Raw genomic sequence first — 18,347 nt, forward strand, 5'->3', positions numbered from 1 at the left:
GGAGATTCTGTACATGAGAAATGAGATTCTGTATGTAAGCTTCCACACAAAAGGTCTTTAGCACAGATGGGCACATTCTAAATTTACTTTAGATGGATGATATGTCACGTTAGAACAGACAAGGTTGAAGAGATGTCTGCAGGGACACAGCCCCAGGAAAAAGTAGGGATTAACTTGTCAATAAAGATGTAAACAGACTGCTCTGAGGCAGCCTCATTTCTGACATTAGAAAATCTTAAATGGTTTGCTGGTGAAGAGCTTGTGCAAAAATTGGGGCAGGCTGTCAAGACCAAAATCTATTCATTTCAGTTTTTCAGTAGTTGCTGCCTGTCAGGCAAACAGCCTCCATAACATTACAGGGTTAAAAAAAAATTGTACATAAACATAAAACAGTAAACTGAATATAATTCATTAAAGAAAGTTATATCTAATATTGTAACAAGCAGACTTCATTAAAGACAGACTTCATGAGAATATCAAGCACATTTATATGAGACTATACCTTCGAATAGGTACATGAGCAGAATGCGCATTTATCTCAGCTCCTAGAACTTCCATAACAAGCTGTTATGACGTAGCGTGCAAAAGCAACCGTGAATTTAAAAAAAAAAAAAAAAAAAAGGCAGGTCTGGTTTTTTGAATGAAACAAATCTGCACTTTGGGTATTTTGTGAAACACTGTGGTACGAAACTATTTAGAGAAGCATACTAAGCAAAGCAGCTATATAAGGGAATACTGCTAATCTGGAAAAGTCTGTCAAGTTGTGAATCCCACTGAACAAACACTGGGGTGATGCATATGGGCAGAAGAGAGTTAATGCCATGATATAACAACCACCATTCCCCTACTGTAATTTGGTAAGTAGCCTCTCTACTCACCTGCCCTTCCCAGGTTCTGTTCTACTCTTAGGATACCTGAAGTCATATTACACACTATATCACTGCTGAATAACTATGGTTAAAAAGATGGGGTATTGACTGAAAGCCATCCAAGAACAAAACCAGTTCTAGTAGATCCAGTGATATAGATCAAATTCATTAACATGACAGCACCTCTGTCTCCATCAAGAACATCCTTCTGCTATCAGGGCTACCAAACCTACTAAATGAATCATGTCTTGTCCTTGCCCCAAAGTTCAACAACAGAACTGGCAAGAGGTATTTTATCTCTCCGTATCTTACCAGGGGAAAAAAACATCGGTCCAAATTGAAGGCAACCTAACGTTTAATCTGCTGGCACCAACTTCTGCAATATTTTCAACCTGTCAGTGACACTGATCCTGCCCCCAAGGCCAGGAACTTACATTCCTTATATTGACCATTAAACTGCAAAACCAGATTATCTGCCTGAACATGAGCAATTTAAGAAATGTGCAGTTGAATTTTATATTTTGTTTCCTCTAAAGAAAACTAAAGTAAAGAGTATTTTCAAAGATATACTTTCCAATAATCATGCCTTACCTGCATTTTCAGTTGTGAACATAGGTATTCTTCAGTGTTTGCTGTTTGATACACCTTTGCCATAACTATTGTTTTTTCCAAAGACTCTCATGCTTTCTCCAGTCTCTGGCTGTAATCTTACATTCGGTACCGTAAAAATAGAAGACACTGCAAAAAAGAGTGTCAGTTTAGAAACTCTGATTTTTTCCTGCAAAAGCAGTAATTTAAAAATAATTAGTTAATACATATGGCAAACACAACACTGAGTAAATATATACAGCTTTTACATATACCACCTATTTATGCAAGTAAGCACTGTAAAAATTCTGAATGGAAAGAAGCTGCATGCATTATGATGGAAGCTCTATGATGACAACATTCTTAGCGGCATGCATCTTCTAATAAAACCTGTTCCCAGTTGTGTGTGTTTACTTGTCCTGTGTACCGCTATATAATTCATGTTTTCCATTTTAAAATTTCTGCTCTGAGAGCATTTAGAACTAAATAAGAATGTGAAAAAATGCAGCAAGGTTTTTCAATAATTTGACATCACATATTACATCTTCAGATTCTTGATGCCAGTAGAACCGAGCTATTTCGTTTGACTTCATTTTATTAACTGTTAAAGACAAATAGGCTTGTTAAAAATATCCCAACAACTCAAAAAGCTTTTACATAAAGCAATCCCCTTCTGCATGAGCTAGAAAAACCATGTAACACCAGGCAACTAATTACTAGTAGACACGATAATATTAAACACAGGGATCAAATTGCAAATAGTTAAGGATTCACACACTGATCATATGAAAACTTATTTTTACTTAGGATGCCTCAAACTATTGGGGAAAAACCACTGACTTTTAATACCTTCTGAGAACAAGTGTCCATATAAAAATATCCTCGAATATGCCACTGCATGGTTGCATGAGGAAATGTTAATAGACTGTTTAAAGAACTGATTGGGGCCGTAACAGTTTTCTTTGTTTTAGCATAGCTGTAAGTTTTTGGAGCTACTCTTTCATCTTTAAGTCTTTAAAAGACCTGGCTATTGTTTTGTGCACAAGATCTTCCCACTGTATTTTTGACATCTCAACTTGCTTTTGATATTCTGCTATCCTTGGTAACATACATTATGAATGGCATATGTTCTATGCAAATAAATCAATACGAGCTCTCAAATACGAAAGCAGAAAAGGGGGAGGACTGGGTTTTTTTTTCAATAGAAAATAACAAGTACACATATTTAGTAAAAGGGGTTAATCTATAGCTTACTGCTCAGGTGTGAGATGAATGAAGTCTATGTTGCATCATAAATTGTATTGTATTCCCAGACAGTATGTTTTCAGCAGAACTGCACAACTCTTACCTTTTTAATGTACTATTTTTTAAAAATGAAAGTGGTTAGATGTTAGACAGAGCTTATCTGGAAATTGAACTTCCAACCCAATTGAAATGATGCCTTGACTTGAAACCAAACCAAATAAAAAAATCAAAATTTTGCTTCTCACATAAACTCATTTTGCACACATTTTTAAAATAAAACACAAGATTAAAATTTTATCCTGTAAAATATTACATAGAATATAAATACTTAGTACTAAAGTCAAAACAAGAAGAGAAAGTGAAATACTTCTTTTTTACTTTTTCAATGTAGGCAGAGTCACCATACTTTCATGAAATACTGTGATTCCAAAGAAACAGTATTTTCTGATGGAGAGTCATTTGACTGATTTTTTTTCCCCTTCTCTTTTTCTTTCTCCTCACCTGTGAGTCTTTCCTTGGTTTTTAGTGCTAAATCCACAAATTTGCAATTCAGCACTAGGACCAAGGTGGACAAAATATATTGCATGATGAATACTATTCACTACAGAGATTTGCAAAATTGCAGTGGTGTCTTGATTAGGAGGCAGTAGATTTTGTGTGTACAGACACTTCTGTTGTGCATAAAGACTCAATGTGTTTATACCTACATTTAATTAACTATCAACAGCAAGTGTTTCTCAACGTAAAATATTAACCCAGAGAACCAGAATCACGAAAACTGGTAATTTCACTACACAGTAAACATTTTCCCAACTCTCCAAAGTATATGACTTCTTTGTTTTGTAAATATGTTTACAAGTATATCCAAGTCATACTAAATAGAAATGATTGTAGTATTTGATACTGGGATTGTCCTTTCTTGCATCTGGATTTATGCTTCATAATGATTATCTACTAGACACAGAAATAGTCTTTCTGTAACTCAAAATTTTACTGGAGGCATTTAGAAGAACCTTGCTTTAAAATATAATGATTTTTCATCTTTATTCTCCCCCCTTCAAAAGGTTTCACTGCTCCTGATGTTTAACGTTATGCAAAGACGTGTTTCTGCCAATGAATATCGCCTTATGGTTATGCTTCTGCAAATAACCTGCTGTGAGCTGATAAAAGGATTAATGCAGCCAAAATTCTTAATCTGTGAAATTACAAATTAAATTCTCATATTAAAAATACCACCCTGAGGTATTTTTTGTGGTTTTAATTCCCCTCTGGTGTTCTGCATACATTGTGCTTGTTAATGACTAGGACAAGACTGTCTCTGTTGGCAGCCTGCTGCAGAGTGATAATGTGTAGGCATTTACTTCACTGATAGAACTGGATTTAACCACTGACTGATAAACTAAGTGGCAAGTGGGTAATAAGTCCATATTAACAGAAAAGTACTACTGCAGAATTCAGAATTCAAAATCCTGGCTAGACTAAATCACACAGTCAGAAGGATTGAGATGTCACCACTGCAGAGTGATTTTTGTTTTCCATTTAGTGGAAAAAGGATAAATGAACTGGCATTCTTGATGTTTCCTTAGTCCTGAAGAAATGAATCTCTTTGCATCAGTTTCAGCAAAGGCAGACTTTCAACAGCATCCTTAATTTACACTGCATCCTTTGAATTTTCATCTTATAAAGTACCGCAGTCAGCAAACTGAGTGGTGTGTTAGCATGGCAGAGGAGGAAACTGGGAATCTTTTTGCAGAGCAAGGACACGGTCTATGACAGAGCTGGTGATGGACAAAAATTAATGGTGCTGGTTTGATTTTAACGTTCATATTCTACAAACGGGAGAGTGCTCTTCAGAGCAGAGTCAGGAGTAGGGTACTTGGACAGTCAGACCACAGAATGAGCTCAAAATGTGACTACTACAGCTGTTGAGGATAGAAAAGATAAATTTTTGAAAGACAAAAGTTTTCATACTGACACTGATGTAAACAGAATCTGTTGTGGATTAATATTCAGAAAGGGAGCTCGGTTTTTAAAAGCAAACTTTTAAATCAGCCATAGTTACACACACACATGTGCCATTGTTGCATCTCTGAACTTTTTGCCTCGAAGTACTGGATTTAGATCTTTTGCTAATGGATGTATGTTTGAAAGCAGAAAATAACATACACTGTTCTAATGCAAGCATGCTTCTCTTCACCACATTGAGTTAAAGTAAAATGCTGATTGTTATTCCCCTGTGAAACCTATTTTTAATAACAGAACCTTCTCTGAATCAAAAATATGCATGATAATATTTTTCCTCAGAATAAACAGTAGTGTGCTTTTAACACTGGAAAAAGATATGGACATGTATGATATAAATGATTCACAATCATTAAAGAGATAATTGACAGCATACATGATGATAGGAACATTTCTGCCAAGTCAACTGGAATGCATTTTGTTTAATAAAAGAAATAAAAAGATGTATGTAAATGCTGAAAGCATTCTTAGTTAATAACATCATCTGCCATCCTCTTCTTACACAGTCTAATTCAGCAAATTAACTGATTGTCTACTTTGTGTTTTTCAGACCTCCAAATGCCGAGTCCTTTCTTAAAGGTTACTGTTATAACAGATAGAGATTCTGTGAATCAAACACGGCTGGATTTTTATCCTGTATGCTGCAGCTAGTTAAGAAGTACTGTATGTTATAAAGTGAAAAGCACTAAATATGTAAATTGTATTTTTCCTTTTGCTTTATGACAATTCAGATAATTCTCTTGGCTGCACACATAATCAAATACAAAGATAGCTGGCTGCAGACTGCAGAGCAGAGATAGCAAAAAAAAAAAAAAAAAAGAATCCATTTTGTCCTGTGTCAAGCTAACTATGTAATTTCAAGCTACACAATTGCACTCACGCATTTTGTGTGTGGCTGTGTATGTCCATGAAGCTGTCTGCATGTGAGGGTTAGCATACACACATGCATCTGTACGAACTAGCGTCTTTCTTTTTAATCAATTCGGAGGTGGTTATACTCACTATCAGTTAACTCCCATAGCCGTGGGGGCAGATCACTGAAATACTCATGGCTGAGGGCCGCCTGTGCTGACAATCTGTTCTTTGGGAAACACTGGAGTAGTTTGGAGGCTAGATCTTCTGCGTGATTCACATAGCTCAGCCTGTAACACAAACAAGAAGGTTTTTCTGAAAAACAATCTCATTATTCTGTTTACTAATTCCATCTGCAGCCAGCACAGTTGAAACACTGAGTCTTGCTAGCCAGGATAAAGACAAAGTCTGTTTGGGAGCACTACCAGGAGAGATATTCCTCAGGTTAGGGAGTCAATGAATTACTTCTGGATTGATAGCTCAAAATTCATACAAATTTTACAAATATAGAGCATATAATATACCATATCACACGTGCCCTCCCTAGTATGCTAAAAGATCATAAGCAACAGCATCTTGAAAGCAACTGTTTTGATTCTTCCATTTACATTTTATTGAGCATACTGACAGACTGAAAATTTACAGCTCTGGAAACAAATGGTTACTACTATCTAAACCCATGAAATTCAAGCTTAAAATAACAGCAGTATTCATACAACTTTGTGAAGTATCAAATTTTAAAATCCAATGACGCTTAACATGCAACATATGCATCATGTTTCATAAAGACATTTGTCTTTTGGGAAGTACTGACTTCTTATTTTTTCATATATTCACATGGCAGGGGGTTGACTATTCATCAGGTGTTAATGGAATGTAAACATTAAATTGTAAGTGAATTATCTTTTCTAAGGTACCTAGGGAAGTCTGAGAAAACTCATTGTTTTACTGGGAGCTATATGCTTGGGAATATGATAAGAAAATATAAACTAAAAATAATAGATTTGGAGGAGAGAGAGTAAAATGGTAATCAGCAAGACATGGCTTGGGTCTAGTAACCTACAGCTGCCTTCTAAATTTCCAAAGCCACCAAACTTATCCTACTATGTAGTCAGAAAAGAGGTGCTGAATCTTGTCGACATTGTGCTGCTATTGTTAGTAGGTAACTTTGTAAATTCAGCCATGCCTTTGCTCAGTAAAGATCTCATCAGGTAAAAATGCCAAAGTGTATAAAAGGTCTCCTATTTTTCAATGCACTGGTTTCCCAAAACAGGTAAAGTAGACTGCAGTCCAAAATACTGCAGTATTTGAAAAAGATTGTGTTATCCTCTAAAATCAATAATCCCACAGCATGTTTCATGCAAATGTTCATTTTTGTTCAGCTGAAGCTGACTTGCTGGAAAGCCATTCAGGGAAGGTGGATTAAACAGTTACTCTTTTATTGGGCTGACATGGCGTAATTTATACAGATCAGTGTATGCACAGGTGAAAACTATCTCTACAACAAAGAACAGACAACACTGAAAACACTAAATGAAAAAAAAAAAATTGTTATTACAGTGAGAACTTTAAACTCACCAATGTCATAGACACAACTTTTTGTCATGCCCATACTACACTCAGTGCAAAAAAAAAAAATTAGAAGTCGAAAGCATCTCTACTAAATTATGTGCTGACATATGTATGATATGCTGATAATTGTAATGATTCAAAAAATATGCCACTGGCTGTCTTTTTAATTTCTAGCAACTGTATGCTAGATAGGAATTTCTGAATACTGTGCCTATCTGATCTCTTCTTGAGAACTGGCAGGATATTTGTCCAGAAATTACCCAGGGATGAACTGCCCAGAAGTGCTGACCACTTCAGGGCATTATTTCTCATCAACCGTAATCTTACAGAATTCCCTGGATTAGGATTTGGAATTGCCTTTCCAGGTTAAACAGATGCTGAACTCCAGTGTTTCTGATGGGCATAATTTCTTCTGTTTTCGTTTTCAGTTCATGACAAAATAAAGGCATCTTGAATGAAACAGTCATTGCCTACAAATTAGATTATATATTAGATTAATTCCAGACTCCTTAAACTACCAGATTGTAGAAATTGTTTCATTAAACTTTTGTGAAAATTACAGGAAAGTTCATTACAGAACACAGCAAAATACCAGGAGAAAAAGCTATTCTTAACAATGAAAAGGAAAAGGGAGGGGTAAATATTCAGGGAGAATTGGTATTAATTCTTCTACACAACCAAAATTTCCGTGGACCGGTGATTATATTGAGTCTCTGAGGCCTGCCTTGTGTCCTAATCCCACCTGCACCAAGTATTTGTTCAGAGGTCCTGGCAAATCATTTCACCAACATATTTTTTTTTCCCACAGAGGTAGCTGCATCCTTTTTAGGAGCCATAGTAAACTTGCCCTGTCTTGAAGGAAAGCTACTGTTAAGTCAGAAAAATGAGGTTACTTAAGTAAGTAGTGAAATATTACCCTCCAATATAAGAATTGTACCATTCCTTAGCTGACCTATAGGTAAAGTGAAGATGCTAATTAAGTAAGGCAAAGCAAAAGAAAAGAGCATTCAAATATTAACAAATTCTGAACTGCAGGTGAAATTATGGATGATGACACCCTAGTTCCTTGGTGCTCTTGAACAGAGTAGTGCTGACATTTTGACTATATTAATGGTCACCAATGTACCTGGCATACTGCTAAGAATCTTTTTAGCAAGACAATCAGATTAACTAATATAAATTGAAAATATTTTGAGTAGCAACAGTTTAGGAAGCCAAAGTCACCTTCCCAGTTTAGAAACAAAAGAGAGACCTGTTTACTGAGATCAATCAAGAAACCAAAGATAAGTATGAAATAATCAGCAGATTATACATTAATACAATATAAACCGAACAAAAATATCTAGGGCTGCAACATAATCACATCAACTAATGAAACAGTTGTGAATAAATCAGTCAAAATTAGAACCAATTAATAAATAGAAAAAAGACTAAATTCATTGCACAGTCTGCAAAGATAGTTCAGTCTGCTATAATTATTACATTCACCTGCCCTGATAGTACTCTGAGTAGTGCTGGGAGGGGGGATGTTAGTTGTTTCTACAGTGCTTTGAAGATTCCAGTTGCTACATTATTAGTATTATGTTCCCAAGCATTTATAGATTTTAAACTCAGAAGGGACCATAACAATCAAGTCTCACCTCCCGTGTAATACAGGCCGAAGAAGATCATCCAAGTAACTCATGGATCAAATCTTCACTTTTAGCTAGGCTCAGCTGTATCTTTAAAGTTCTACATCAAAGTTCTAGCTTTGTTTACAGAGCTTTGCACAGCAATGAAAAAATTCTTCTCCAAAACCCATGTCTTCTGTGAAGGTCACTTCTGGAAATCAGTGGACATTGCAAAAGGTATATGCATGTGGGCTTCTAATGTTGTCAGTCTTAAAATTGATGCCTTAGTGGAATGCATGACTAATTTTGCTGCTTTTTTTAAAGACAAGCTATTCTTTTACTTATGAAAAATGCACTGTATGATCATGTATTTCAATTACATCTACTGCATCAGAATTTTTTGGAGAAACCCATTTAGTGCATAACCTCAGCGGTCTGGAACGTTGGAACATTTGGTTTTGTTTCTTTCCTTTTTTTTTTTTTGCCAATAGCCTCTTTAAAATATCCTCCTTAAAACATGAACAGTTTGTCTGATGTAAGTTTGAAACATGATTCCTCAATAGGGACAAAGGCTGAATTTTCTGATGGGGTTCAGTAGTTAAATACCTAATACAGAAAAGTTAACAAAAAGAACTAAAGAAAAAAAAGATTTTATTTTTAAATACACCTCCTTCAGTATGTGACAGGATAGAATTTCGTACAATATGGCTTTGTGTCTAAAACATAATAGCATGTTTTGTCTCACAGCAGTTGGGACATATAGGAACTTGGCATGCATGATATGGCAAGTCTCAATATTCACGCTTCACTTACTGTCACACTATTCACTGAGGAATAGTTATTAGCCATGACAGCATACATACCTTCAGAAAATGTGGCATATAGCAGAATACAGAGAAACCTTTGGCAATGAGTATTAAATAATAATATCTAGAATTGTTTTAGAAATATTGGGAGTATTTTTACACACCTACTCTGATGACGTATGTGAAACACACAGATTTTCAACTTAATCCCAAACGCTATATACAGCCTTAGCTCAAGAAAAACAAACACCATATGAACCTGTCTCACTTTAAACATATATGAATCTGACTAGACTTGAGCAGTTGTAAATCTCATTGGATTACAAGAATTTGATTTAATTTCAGAAAACAGGCTTAAATGTCTTTCTACTGCAGAGGAAGGTCAGTATTTGGTCAAGCAGAACATGACTAAGATCACTGAAGTTTGGTTTAAGCTCTTGAGAAAAAGAAAGTTTTGGGCATGTGCAGTGAACTTCTGAACTTGGGGTGATTTGCTTTTAAATGCAACGAAGAAGGCAGCTCAAATTCACATTAATAATTAAGACAAATGGGCATTAAAACAAATGGAGATAATATGCTGTCTATATACTCCTAACAGCATGAGGTAAATACTTCCCAAAGCAAAAATCATTTACTGTGCATATTTTCCATGTGAAGATACGACTCTCGCAGCGTATCATTAATTCATTTCTCGACTGGCGTTTATAGCATGGCCTAGAGGAGTGAGGCACCTAATTCCCTTTGGAAATCTCAGCTCTGCTTCTTTATTCTAAGTAATCTCTTGCAACCTGAAGTGCTGAAAGACAAAACCACAGTTAACCCAAACAATCATACCATTTAGCAGAGTTTAAACTTTAACAGTACAAAGAGAATAAACAAATCAGTGCAAATCAGGCAGGCCATACAGTAACCCTCGCAGCTCATTTCGCAGAAGATGCCGTGGTCCCCTCAACCACAGGGCTCCTGTACAGTGCCTGTGGTATCTCACCTACCATTGCACTGCCACGAGGGCCGTATTCCCCATTTTCACCCAAGTCTGCTTGAGGATGGCAGTCTTTCCCCCTTGTTCCAGGCTTTAGGCCTCTTCTGAGTTCTGACACAAAACTGTGCCAACAATGCATAGTGTAGCTAATGTCGTCTTTGCAAATTCATTATCTTCTCACCAGCTGACACGGACATGCCCTCATGTGCCTTGACAGTTTGCACCTCTGAATATATGTGTGACCCTACTAGCAGCAGCTACGCAGCACACAAATCGGAGCAGGGCCTACCTTAAGTAACATTTCCTTTTTACTAAATATCAACAGCCTTTTCTGTTCTTACAGCCATGCCGAGAACACCTACCGTCTTCAAAGACTTGACGTGCCAGTTCCAGCGTGCAGTAGCTGCTTCCCTAACGCGCCTGGTGTGCCTCCACAGAGCTTTTGTAGAGTTTATTTAGCCATCATGAAACCACTGCAACAAGTGAATGCAAGTTTTGATGCGATGCTTTTAGCTTTTGATGCAGATGAAGGCATAAAGCGGCACCTCAAGACGAGAATCTAACACAGTAAAGACGTTACCATTTTTTCAGTGTTTTACACAGAGGGTACTGAGGACTACAACTAATGAACAAAGTGAGACAAAAGCTTTTGAAGGCTCACTGAAGCACTGTTTTACTTGTTGCTGATCAATCACAAAATACAGAATTTGCTCTACAGTACAGTGTAGAGGTACTTCAAGCCAAACTATACAGTAAACATTACAGTCAAACACAGCCACAGGAACCACATTTCAGTGTTGGGATTGTGCCCCACACCTGCGTGGGGCTGCCAACAGCAGTCCTAACGTTGTGCTGGGTTGTGCACGTTCTTTAGGAGGCATGTCTCCAAACACCTGGGGCCCCTCTTGCTCTTCCCAAATAGAGGTGCTGGCAGCAGTTTAGATTCAGAAACATTGAGCTCTCTACACATGTAAGGTGGGAAAGTATGGTCTCCAGGCTCCCTAGGCCATCGGTTTAATTGTACTCTTCTAGCTCGGTACCTCACTAGATGCAAGATTGCCACAGTTGTGCAACATCCCACTCAGGCTTCTTACATGAGCTAGGCTGGGACAAATCCTGCATCAACGTGGCTATACTGCTCCCAGCATCTGTCCTTGCTCTGTGCTCCTGCACAACACTGCACTCCACAGTCTTCAGACCTTCACAATTTCCGTAAGGGTGTATGAAACGATCTCTTTGGGAATTTAGAAATTAGTTTGATCCCTTTTAATTATATTACCGTATCATAGCATCAGCAGTCTTATCTGTTGAAGTACTGAAAAAGTGGTCAAAATGTTTATTATTAAAATAAAAGCCATGACAACCAATGATAAGTATTCACTGATACAGAACAGAGATAAAAGCATCAGTCTTTGATTCTTTGATATTGCTGTTAATGTCGATGTAAAAGAGGCCAAAGCCCCATTTGGAAAGCTGTGGAGGTAAGTTCATTCAGTGCATTCTAGGAAGGTAATAATAACCCAGACCCATGTGAACTAATTCTCACTTGACAGTTGCACAGATGCCATTAGCTGGAAAGCAGCCAAGATGAATAGCATTTCATGAAAAAAAGTGAATGTAACAAATTAAAGTTCTAACAATATAGACAACTAGGGTTTTTTTCTATTTTAATTAATATAGGTTTACCTCTAGGTATATAATTTTTACACACTTGGTAAATTTTTAAAAGAATCTACTGATCCAGTAGGTAAACTGTAATTATAGTTGCAGCTCCTGAACTTCTCAGAATGGAGAATTAAGATGCTTAAACTGCTCACGAGTCACATGAGGCTTCAGAGACTCAGTTTGGTCACACCTAAGCTAGACAATGAAGTGATCCAACCTCTCATGGCAATTCACATTTGATAATGGCCATTAAGCTCAGTCATGACTAGATCATAAAATCATTTTTATGTATCATCACTGAATGTAACTCAAGACAAAAACTTAGATATTAATCTATTTCTCCCTGACTCAACCTGTACTACATTTGATGGGTTTTAGTGTCCGTTTCAGATGCATTGCTGTATTTCTACAACACAACACTGCTTGCGATGTTCAGCTTGAATGGTTTGCTACACATAGGAAGCAGAACATTAACACCCTTACAGAACACAACACCTTTAAAAATTGAATTTGGTTGATTTGAGCTTTAAATGCTGAGCTTAAAGAGAATCAGTCAATATACAACAGACTTAACAGTATCCTGAGTTTTGTCCTTCTATAGCCTGACATGCACCTGGGCTAGCTCTTGCTCTGATGCCTCAGAATAAATATGCTGGGCTATGAAACCTTCTAAAGAAACCCAGTGCCAACTATTGAGAGCTTAGGGCATGAAGATAGCCAATATTGTTCATTGACAATATTGCAGATATTTCCTCCACTTGCTCTATACCATTTTAATACAGAATAAGGTTTACAGTTGGTACTAGTTATCTTTTTGCCAGGGTAATATATGCTGGAGCATCAAATGAAGGAAGAACTATGGAGTCTGTATGGCAGACATTAAAAAGAAGAAAAATAAGCTTATTTAAACAGCAAATATACAATATATGTCCAGTGATAACATACTATAAGCTATTGAGAACGTGGCTTTCTGTGATACGATCATGTAACTTCCTTAATTTCTGGGAGTTCTGAGGCTGTGATATTCCAGGCAACGTGACTGCTAGGTACAGTGTTCCGCTACTGTTTAAAACCACAACTAATTCTTTAAACCAAAAGAAGAATACCTGAAGTATTTCACATTATTTCACTCAGTTTTCAGCAGTGTCTCTAAGATACATATATTTCCCAGAAAAAGTATTTCCTAAGCAATTTTCATCAGTACCTGCCTTACCATTTTGCCCTAGAAAGAATTTAGCAATTACTTCTTTTTGATTTTACATGTGTTGTGGTTTAACCCCAGCCAGAAACTAAGTACCACCAAGCTGCTCGCTCACTCCCCCTGGTGGGATGGGGGAGAGCATTGGAAGAGTAAAAATGAGAAAACTTGTGGGCTGAGATAAAAACAGTTTAATAGGTAAAGCAAAAGCTGCGCACGCAAGCAAAGCAAAACAAGGAATTCATTCACCACTTCCCATGGGCAGGCAGGTGTTCAGCCATCTCCGGGAAAGCAGGGCTCCATCACACGTGATGGTGACTTGGGAAGAGAAAGGCCATCACTCTGAACATCCCCCCTTCCTCCTTCTTACCCCAGCTTTATAAGCTGAGCATGACGTCGTATGGTCTGGAATACCCCTTGGGTCAGTTGGGGTCAGCTGTCCCGGCTGTGTCCCCTCCCAACTTCTTGTGCACCCCCAGCCCACTCGCTGGTGGGGTGGGGTGAGGAGCAGAAAAGGCCTTGGCTCTGTGTAAGCACTGCTGAGCAACAGCTAAAACATCTCTGTATTATCAACACTGTTTTCAGCACAAATCCAAAACATAGCCGCATGCTAGCTACTATGAAGAAAATTAACTCTATCCCAGCCAAAACCAGCACATCAATCAGCTATTTTAATTCTTTCAGCATCCCAATTAGCCCAGTATTAAAGACACTAGTTATGGAAGACATAGTGTATTACTTACACCACAACAGACTACTACTCAATTTGCTAGATTTATAGTTTACTGGAAGATGTTTGCTTGCTGCAAGTGTAACTGATGAAGAACAACAACATGGTGGCGACACCTAATCAGAAGCTTTTCATTATTTTGAAATTCTTTAAAGGGCATAAGTCTTCTGATCAAGGGGAGTGTTTTTTAAAGGCCTTTTTCGTGCACCTCAGCAAGTTGAACGGAATATCCGTGGAAAATAAATAGAGCTAAAAATAATTACTAACACCCCAATCATTTTATGAGCTATTATTTCACCAGAAAATGGAGGAAATATATCTTTAATCCTGAACAAAAACTCTTCAAGGTTTATGTTCTCTATAAACCTTTCACTGAGAACTGAAAATATAAGTTAGTAATGCAATAAATGCCCTAACAAATATATCAGATTTTTCACTTAATGCTTTTTACAGGCTTAAACCAAACTGAGTGAAAGAAAATCACCTTTTACAGTCTGACTCTTAAAGGAAGAATGCCTTTCTGTTATGCTTTTTAAAAGAAGGCATGGTGAATTTATATCAACTTCACTGAATCTTGGGGCATGATAAAAGGAAGAAAATACGGCAGCAGAGTTAACATTCCATAGCATTCTTTCTTCACATATTTATTTCCTCACTGGCTGGACATAAGCAAAAAAAAAGGAGGGAATAACCGTCCCCCCCCCAACATAGAAATAGCTGAAATAAACCTTTGGCACACAATGCAGTCAAAGCTCTGTGCTTTTCCTCCTCCCACCCTCAACAATCTGGATTGTTTCTCTCCAAAGAAATCCAAGCAAAAAATACTCCAGAGAAAAAACAACCAAACTCTGAATTTCAAATTTGTCAAGTGGGTGCAGCCACTAGGGCAGTAACCAAAGTTTCCCCTATTTTCCCTTATTAAATAACTACAGAAGGAAAAAACAGCTGTCTTTTTGGACCTATTGCCTTTTGAAAACTAAAAAAAAGACAGAACTAAATTCTAGTAAATAAACATTAGCACCGCCTTATAAATCTCTGCCCTCCTGTCCGACATTTTATGATCTTGGGTTTGAGAAGTCTTAATTTCATTCTAATGTAAATAAGAACTGGTCTGTTTGCTCAGTACTTCAACAAGAATTTGCTGCAAGGTTGCAGCATGCAGGCAGTGCCCCAAGAAGGGTGACCTCGCTTTAGTCAGTGAAGCCAAAGATCATTTATCACAGTTAACCTACAAATCTGTCTTGCCAGGGCCTCAGATCCGTCAACCACTTGGAAGCAGCTACTTGTCCTGTCCTCCTACAGCTCCCTAAAACATCGGATGGGTCTGATCTTTCCTATTATTGTATACCTCTCAGCTAATAAAATATATTTTTATGGATATGGAATGAATAGGAGTACTTTGTATTTATTTATACAGCTCATTAAAGGTGGATAGAGATTTGGAGGCAGAGAGAATGCCCCAAGCCTAGAAAGCTTGGGAAGACAGACCCCAGGCATATGCATTTATTTAACTTTATGTATATGAGTTGCCTGGCTCAACCCAATGAGACTAAGCAATTATGTACAAGTAGGCATCCTGGTCTTTTTGCAACTATACTCCTAAGCTAAGACGTGACAGGGAAATGATGCAGAACTAGTAAACATTGAGAGGAGGAGACCAAGATGGTTATAATGAGAGCATATGGGCAATATATTTAAAGCTATGCAGTCAAAAATACTTTATTATGTATTATTATGCCTATATATTTAGACAGACTTCCATCATACAGAACTAGTTGCAGCTCCCTGACCCTCAGATACTTGGTTCAGGTGATGTTAGAAAAGAACACAGGATGAGACACCACATTTACACCAACATTGTAGCGCAGAAGGTGCCATTCCTTCTCCAGATTCACTCTCCTGATTTAGCACACCACTCTTTCTCTTTACATTAATGGAGATAAATACTTTCTAAAGTGATCATTAGGTCATCTTCCAGTAGGGAGAAGCTTGCAGACTGAGAATCCAGTGCCTGATACCAACTGCAGTAACACTTGTTAAGAGACAAACATGCTTGTGCCAATCTGTTAAAAGAAGTCTGAATTTGACTTTGAACTTGAACAGGGGAAAAAATGAGTGTAATTATTCAAGGGTTTCTTAGGCACAGAGACCATTGTAGAAGAAGAAAACAGTGATCTGTCTCTAGTATGCAATTTGGAGAAAATGTAACATGATTTTGCATTGATCTTTTTTAAAAAGTGAAACATTACATATCCACACATACCTGTGTTGAAGTGTCTTTTTTAAAACGTCACTCAGATTTAACACAACAGTTTATGCCTTTTTAACTACAAACAGGTTGGAGGTGAATGACCAAACCACAAATTCCATATATTTTAGCTATGAATTACTGAAATATGTGGATTTTAAGTGCTTGTACTCACATATGTGTGTGAGGATGCAGTGCTATCTGACACTCAGAAACCGGCTTGCGGTAGGGAAGGACTCAATCCTGAACTATTTTTGCAAATCCTAACCTGTCAAAGTAGCACGAAAGAGAGACAGCGAAGCAGGAAGTTACTGCTGTTTAGGCATAAATCAACATAGGTGATTTAAGAACTAAAATCAAAATTGTTATCTATAATAGTGACCACTAAAGGTTAGATTTCCCTAAAATCCCTAAAAATTGACTGCCAGTAGAGCTCAGAAGGTCACTTATAATGACCCAAAATAAGCAGGTGGATTTTCAAAAGATTTTGCACACGTGGAATTGTGGAATCCATGGAGCTCTGCGACACATCTGGTCATGGGTGCTGCCACCAAAATGGGATGGGCAGGTAAATAAACATCTGGGTCCCATTTTAGGGTCCTAAATGGATATGATGCTTCTGTGAAAGCAGGCATTTGAGGCAGACAAGGACTAGTCCTAGCAGCTTCCAAACTGAGAACAAGAAGCCTGGAGAAAGGGACTGCAAACAACTGGTGAAGACACTATCTGGGCACATGCCCATCTTATTCCCAGAAAGGACAACAGCCGTTGTGAGTCTGCTTGAATTATCTAAGGGACAGAAGAAGGCCTAAATATGAGTAAGGTATCACTGACGTAAGAATAGGGAATAGGAACAAATACACAGCTTTGTGAAGGATGAGAGGAAAAGGCATAATTATAGAGGATTTTGAAAAGGGTAAGAAGGAGCTTAAAAAAGATGGAGTGAAACAGCCAGTGTTGGGAGGGGAGCTAAACAATCCACAAAAAATTAAACTGAATTTACTGGTTGCTTTTTATATGATCTGAAGAAGGGTGTTGGCCAGGAGAAGACATAAGAATTATATTACGATAATCAAGATCTGAGTGACAATGTTGGTTGGGGAAGGAAAAAAAGTATCTTGGAAAAGCTGGAAAGAAAAAAAAAATTGTAAAACATATATAGGAGTCTGGATGCATGGGATAGGAAAGATAAAAAACATCCCCAAGGCTTCAGGCCTAGGTGACAAAGGATGCTAGCATTACAGTGAGAGAAGAAACTTCACTGGGAATATGCTCAAGTGTGCACAGGGCAGGGAATAGTAAGAATCTCTCTATTGAAGCCTATATCACCGAATTAAGCAGGGCTAGGGAGAGAGCCTGACCTCTTAACTACTGAGTGTCCACATTGCCCCCTGGATTATTTTGGCCCATGCCAACTGGCGTTCTCCCAAACCACTCCTAGACACAGTTCAGGGAACAACCCATGCCAGGGACATTCCCAAAAGGCAGCATGTACCAGGCTCCTACAAGCAGGGCATGCAATATATTACCTTCAGTCTTATGCTAGAAAACACAATTCCTGTGGTCTGCAACATGGGTCTTATGTTATTTTGGAAATTTTGAATTAAAAAAACAAATACTGAACACCCCCAAACTAATAATTGCATGTGCAGCTGCATGGGGACCACATAAAGCCCAAAGGAGATGCATGCCCAAGTGTTAGTAGAGCTGTAGCTAGGTCTGCCACATGGCCTCAGGGCCAGAAGATAGTCCCTGGCTCTTCTTTAGTTAGCAGTATAGACATAGGCTGTAGCTGACACAAAAATGATATTCACCAAACACTGTCTGTCAACATCTCAGGAAAGATTCATGCCCTCATGGTTGCAGAATAAAGCTTGACTCAAGGGCACTTTAACGATCAAATATGAAAGAAATGAAAGGAATATAACATTATTCTACAAAAGTCATAATGTGGAAGGAA

The 18,347-nt window shown here is 37.7% G+C and overlaps 1 protein-coding gene across 8 annotated transcripts in view; it reads right to left on the reverse strand.

Annotated features, from left to right (window-relative positions):
• Positions 1–18,347, reverse strand: part of CDK14 (cyclin dependent kinase 14) — a 339,864-nt gene that overhangs the window by 63,787 nt on the left and 257,730 nt on the right. For all 8 annotated transcript variants that reach the window (XM_041122213.1, XM_030008240.2, XM_030008244.1 and 5 more), the window contains 2 exons: positions 5,727–5,866; positions 1,461–1,607 (listed from right to left, as the gene is read on the reverse strand). In XM_041122213.1, the coding sequence (XP_040978147.1) occupies positions 1,492–1,607; positions 5,727–5,866 (256 nt within the window). In that variant the 3' untranslated portion in view covers positions 1,461–1,491. The remainder of the gene's footprint in view (positions 1–1,460; positions 1,608–5,726; positions 5,867–18,347) is intronic.

The sequence above is a fragment of the Aquila chrysaetos genome, chromosome 3 (genome assembly GCF_900496995.4).
Source record: "Aquila chrysaetos chrysaetos chromosome 3, bAquChr1.4, whole genome shotgun sequence".
Lineage (NCBI taxonomy): Eukaryota > Metazoa > Chordata > Aves > Accipitriformes > Accipitridae > Aquila > Aquila chrysaetos.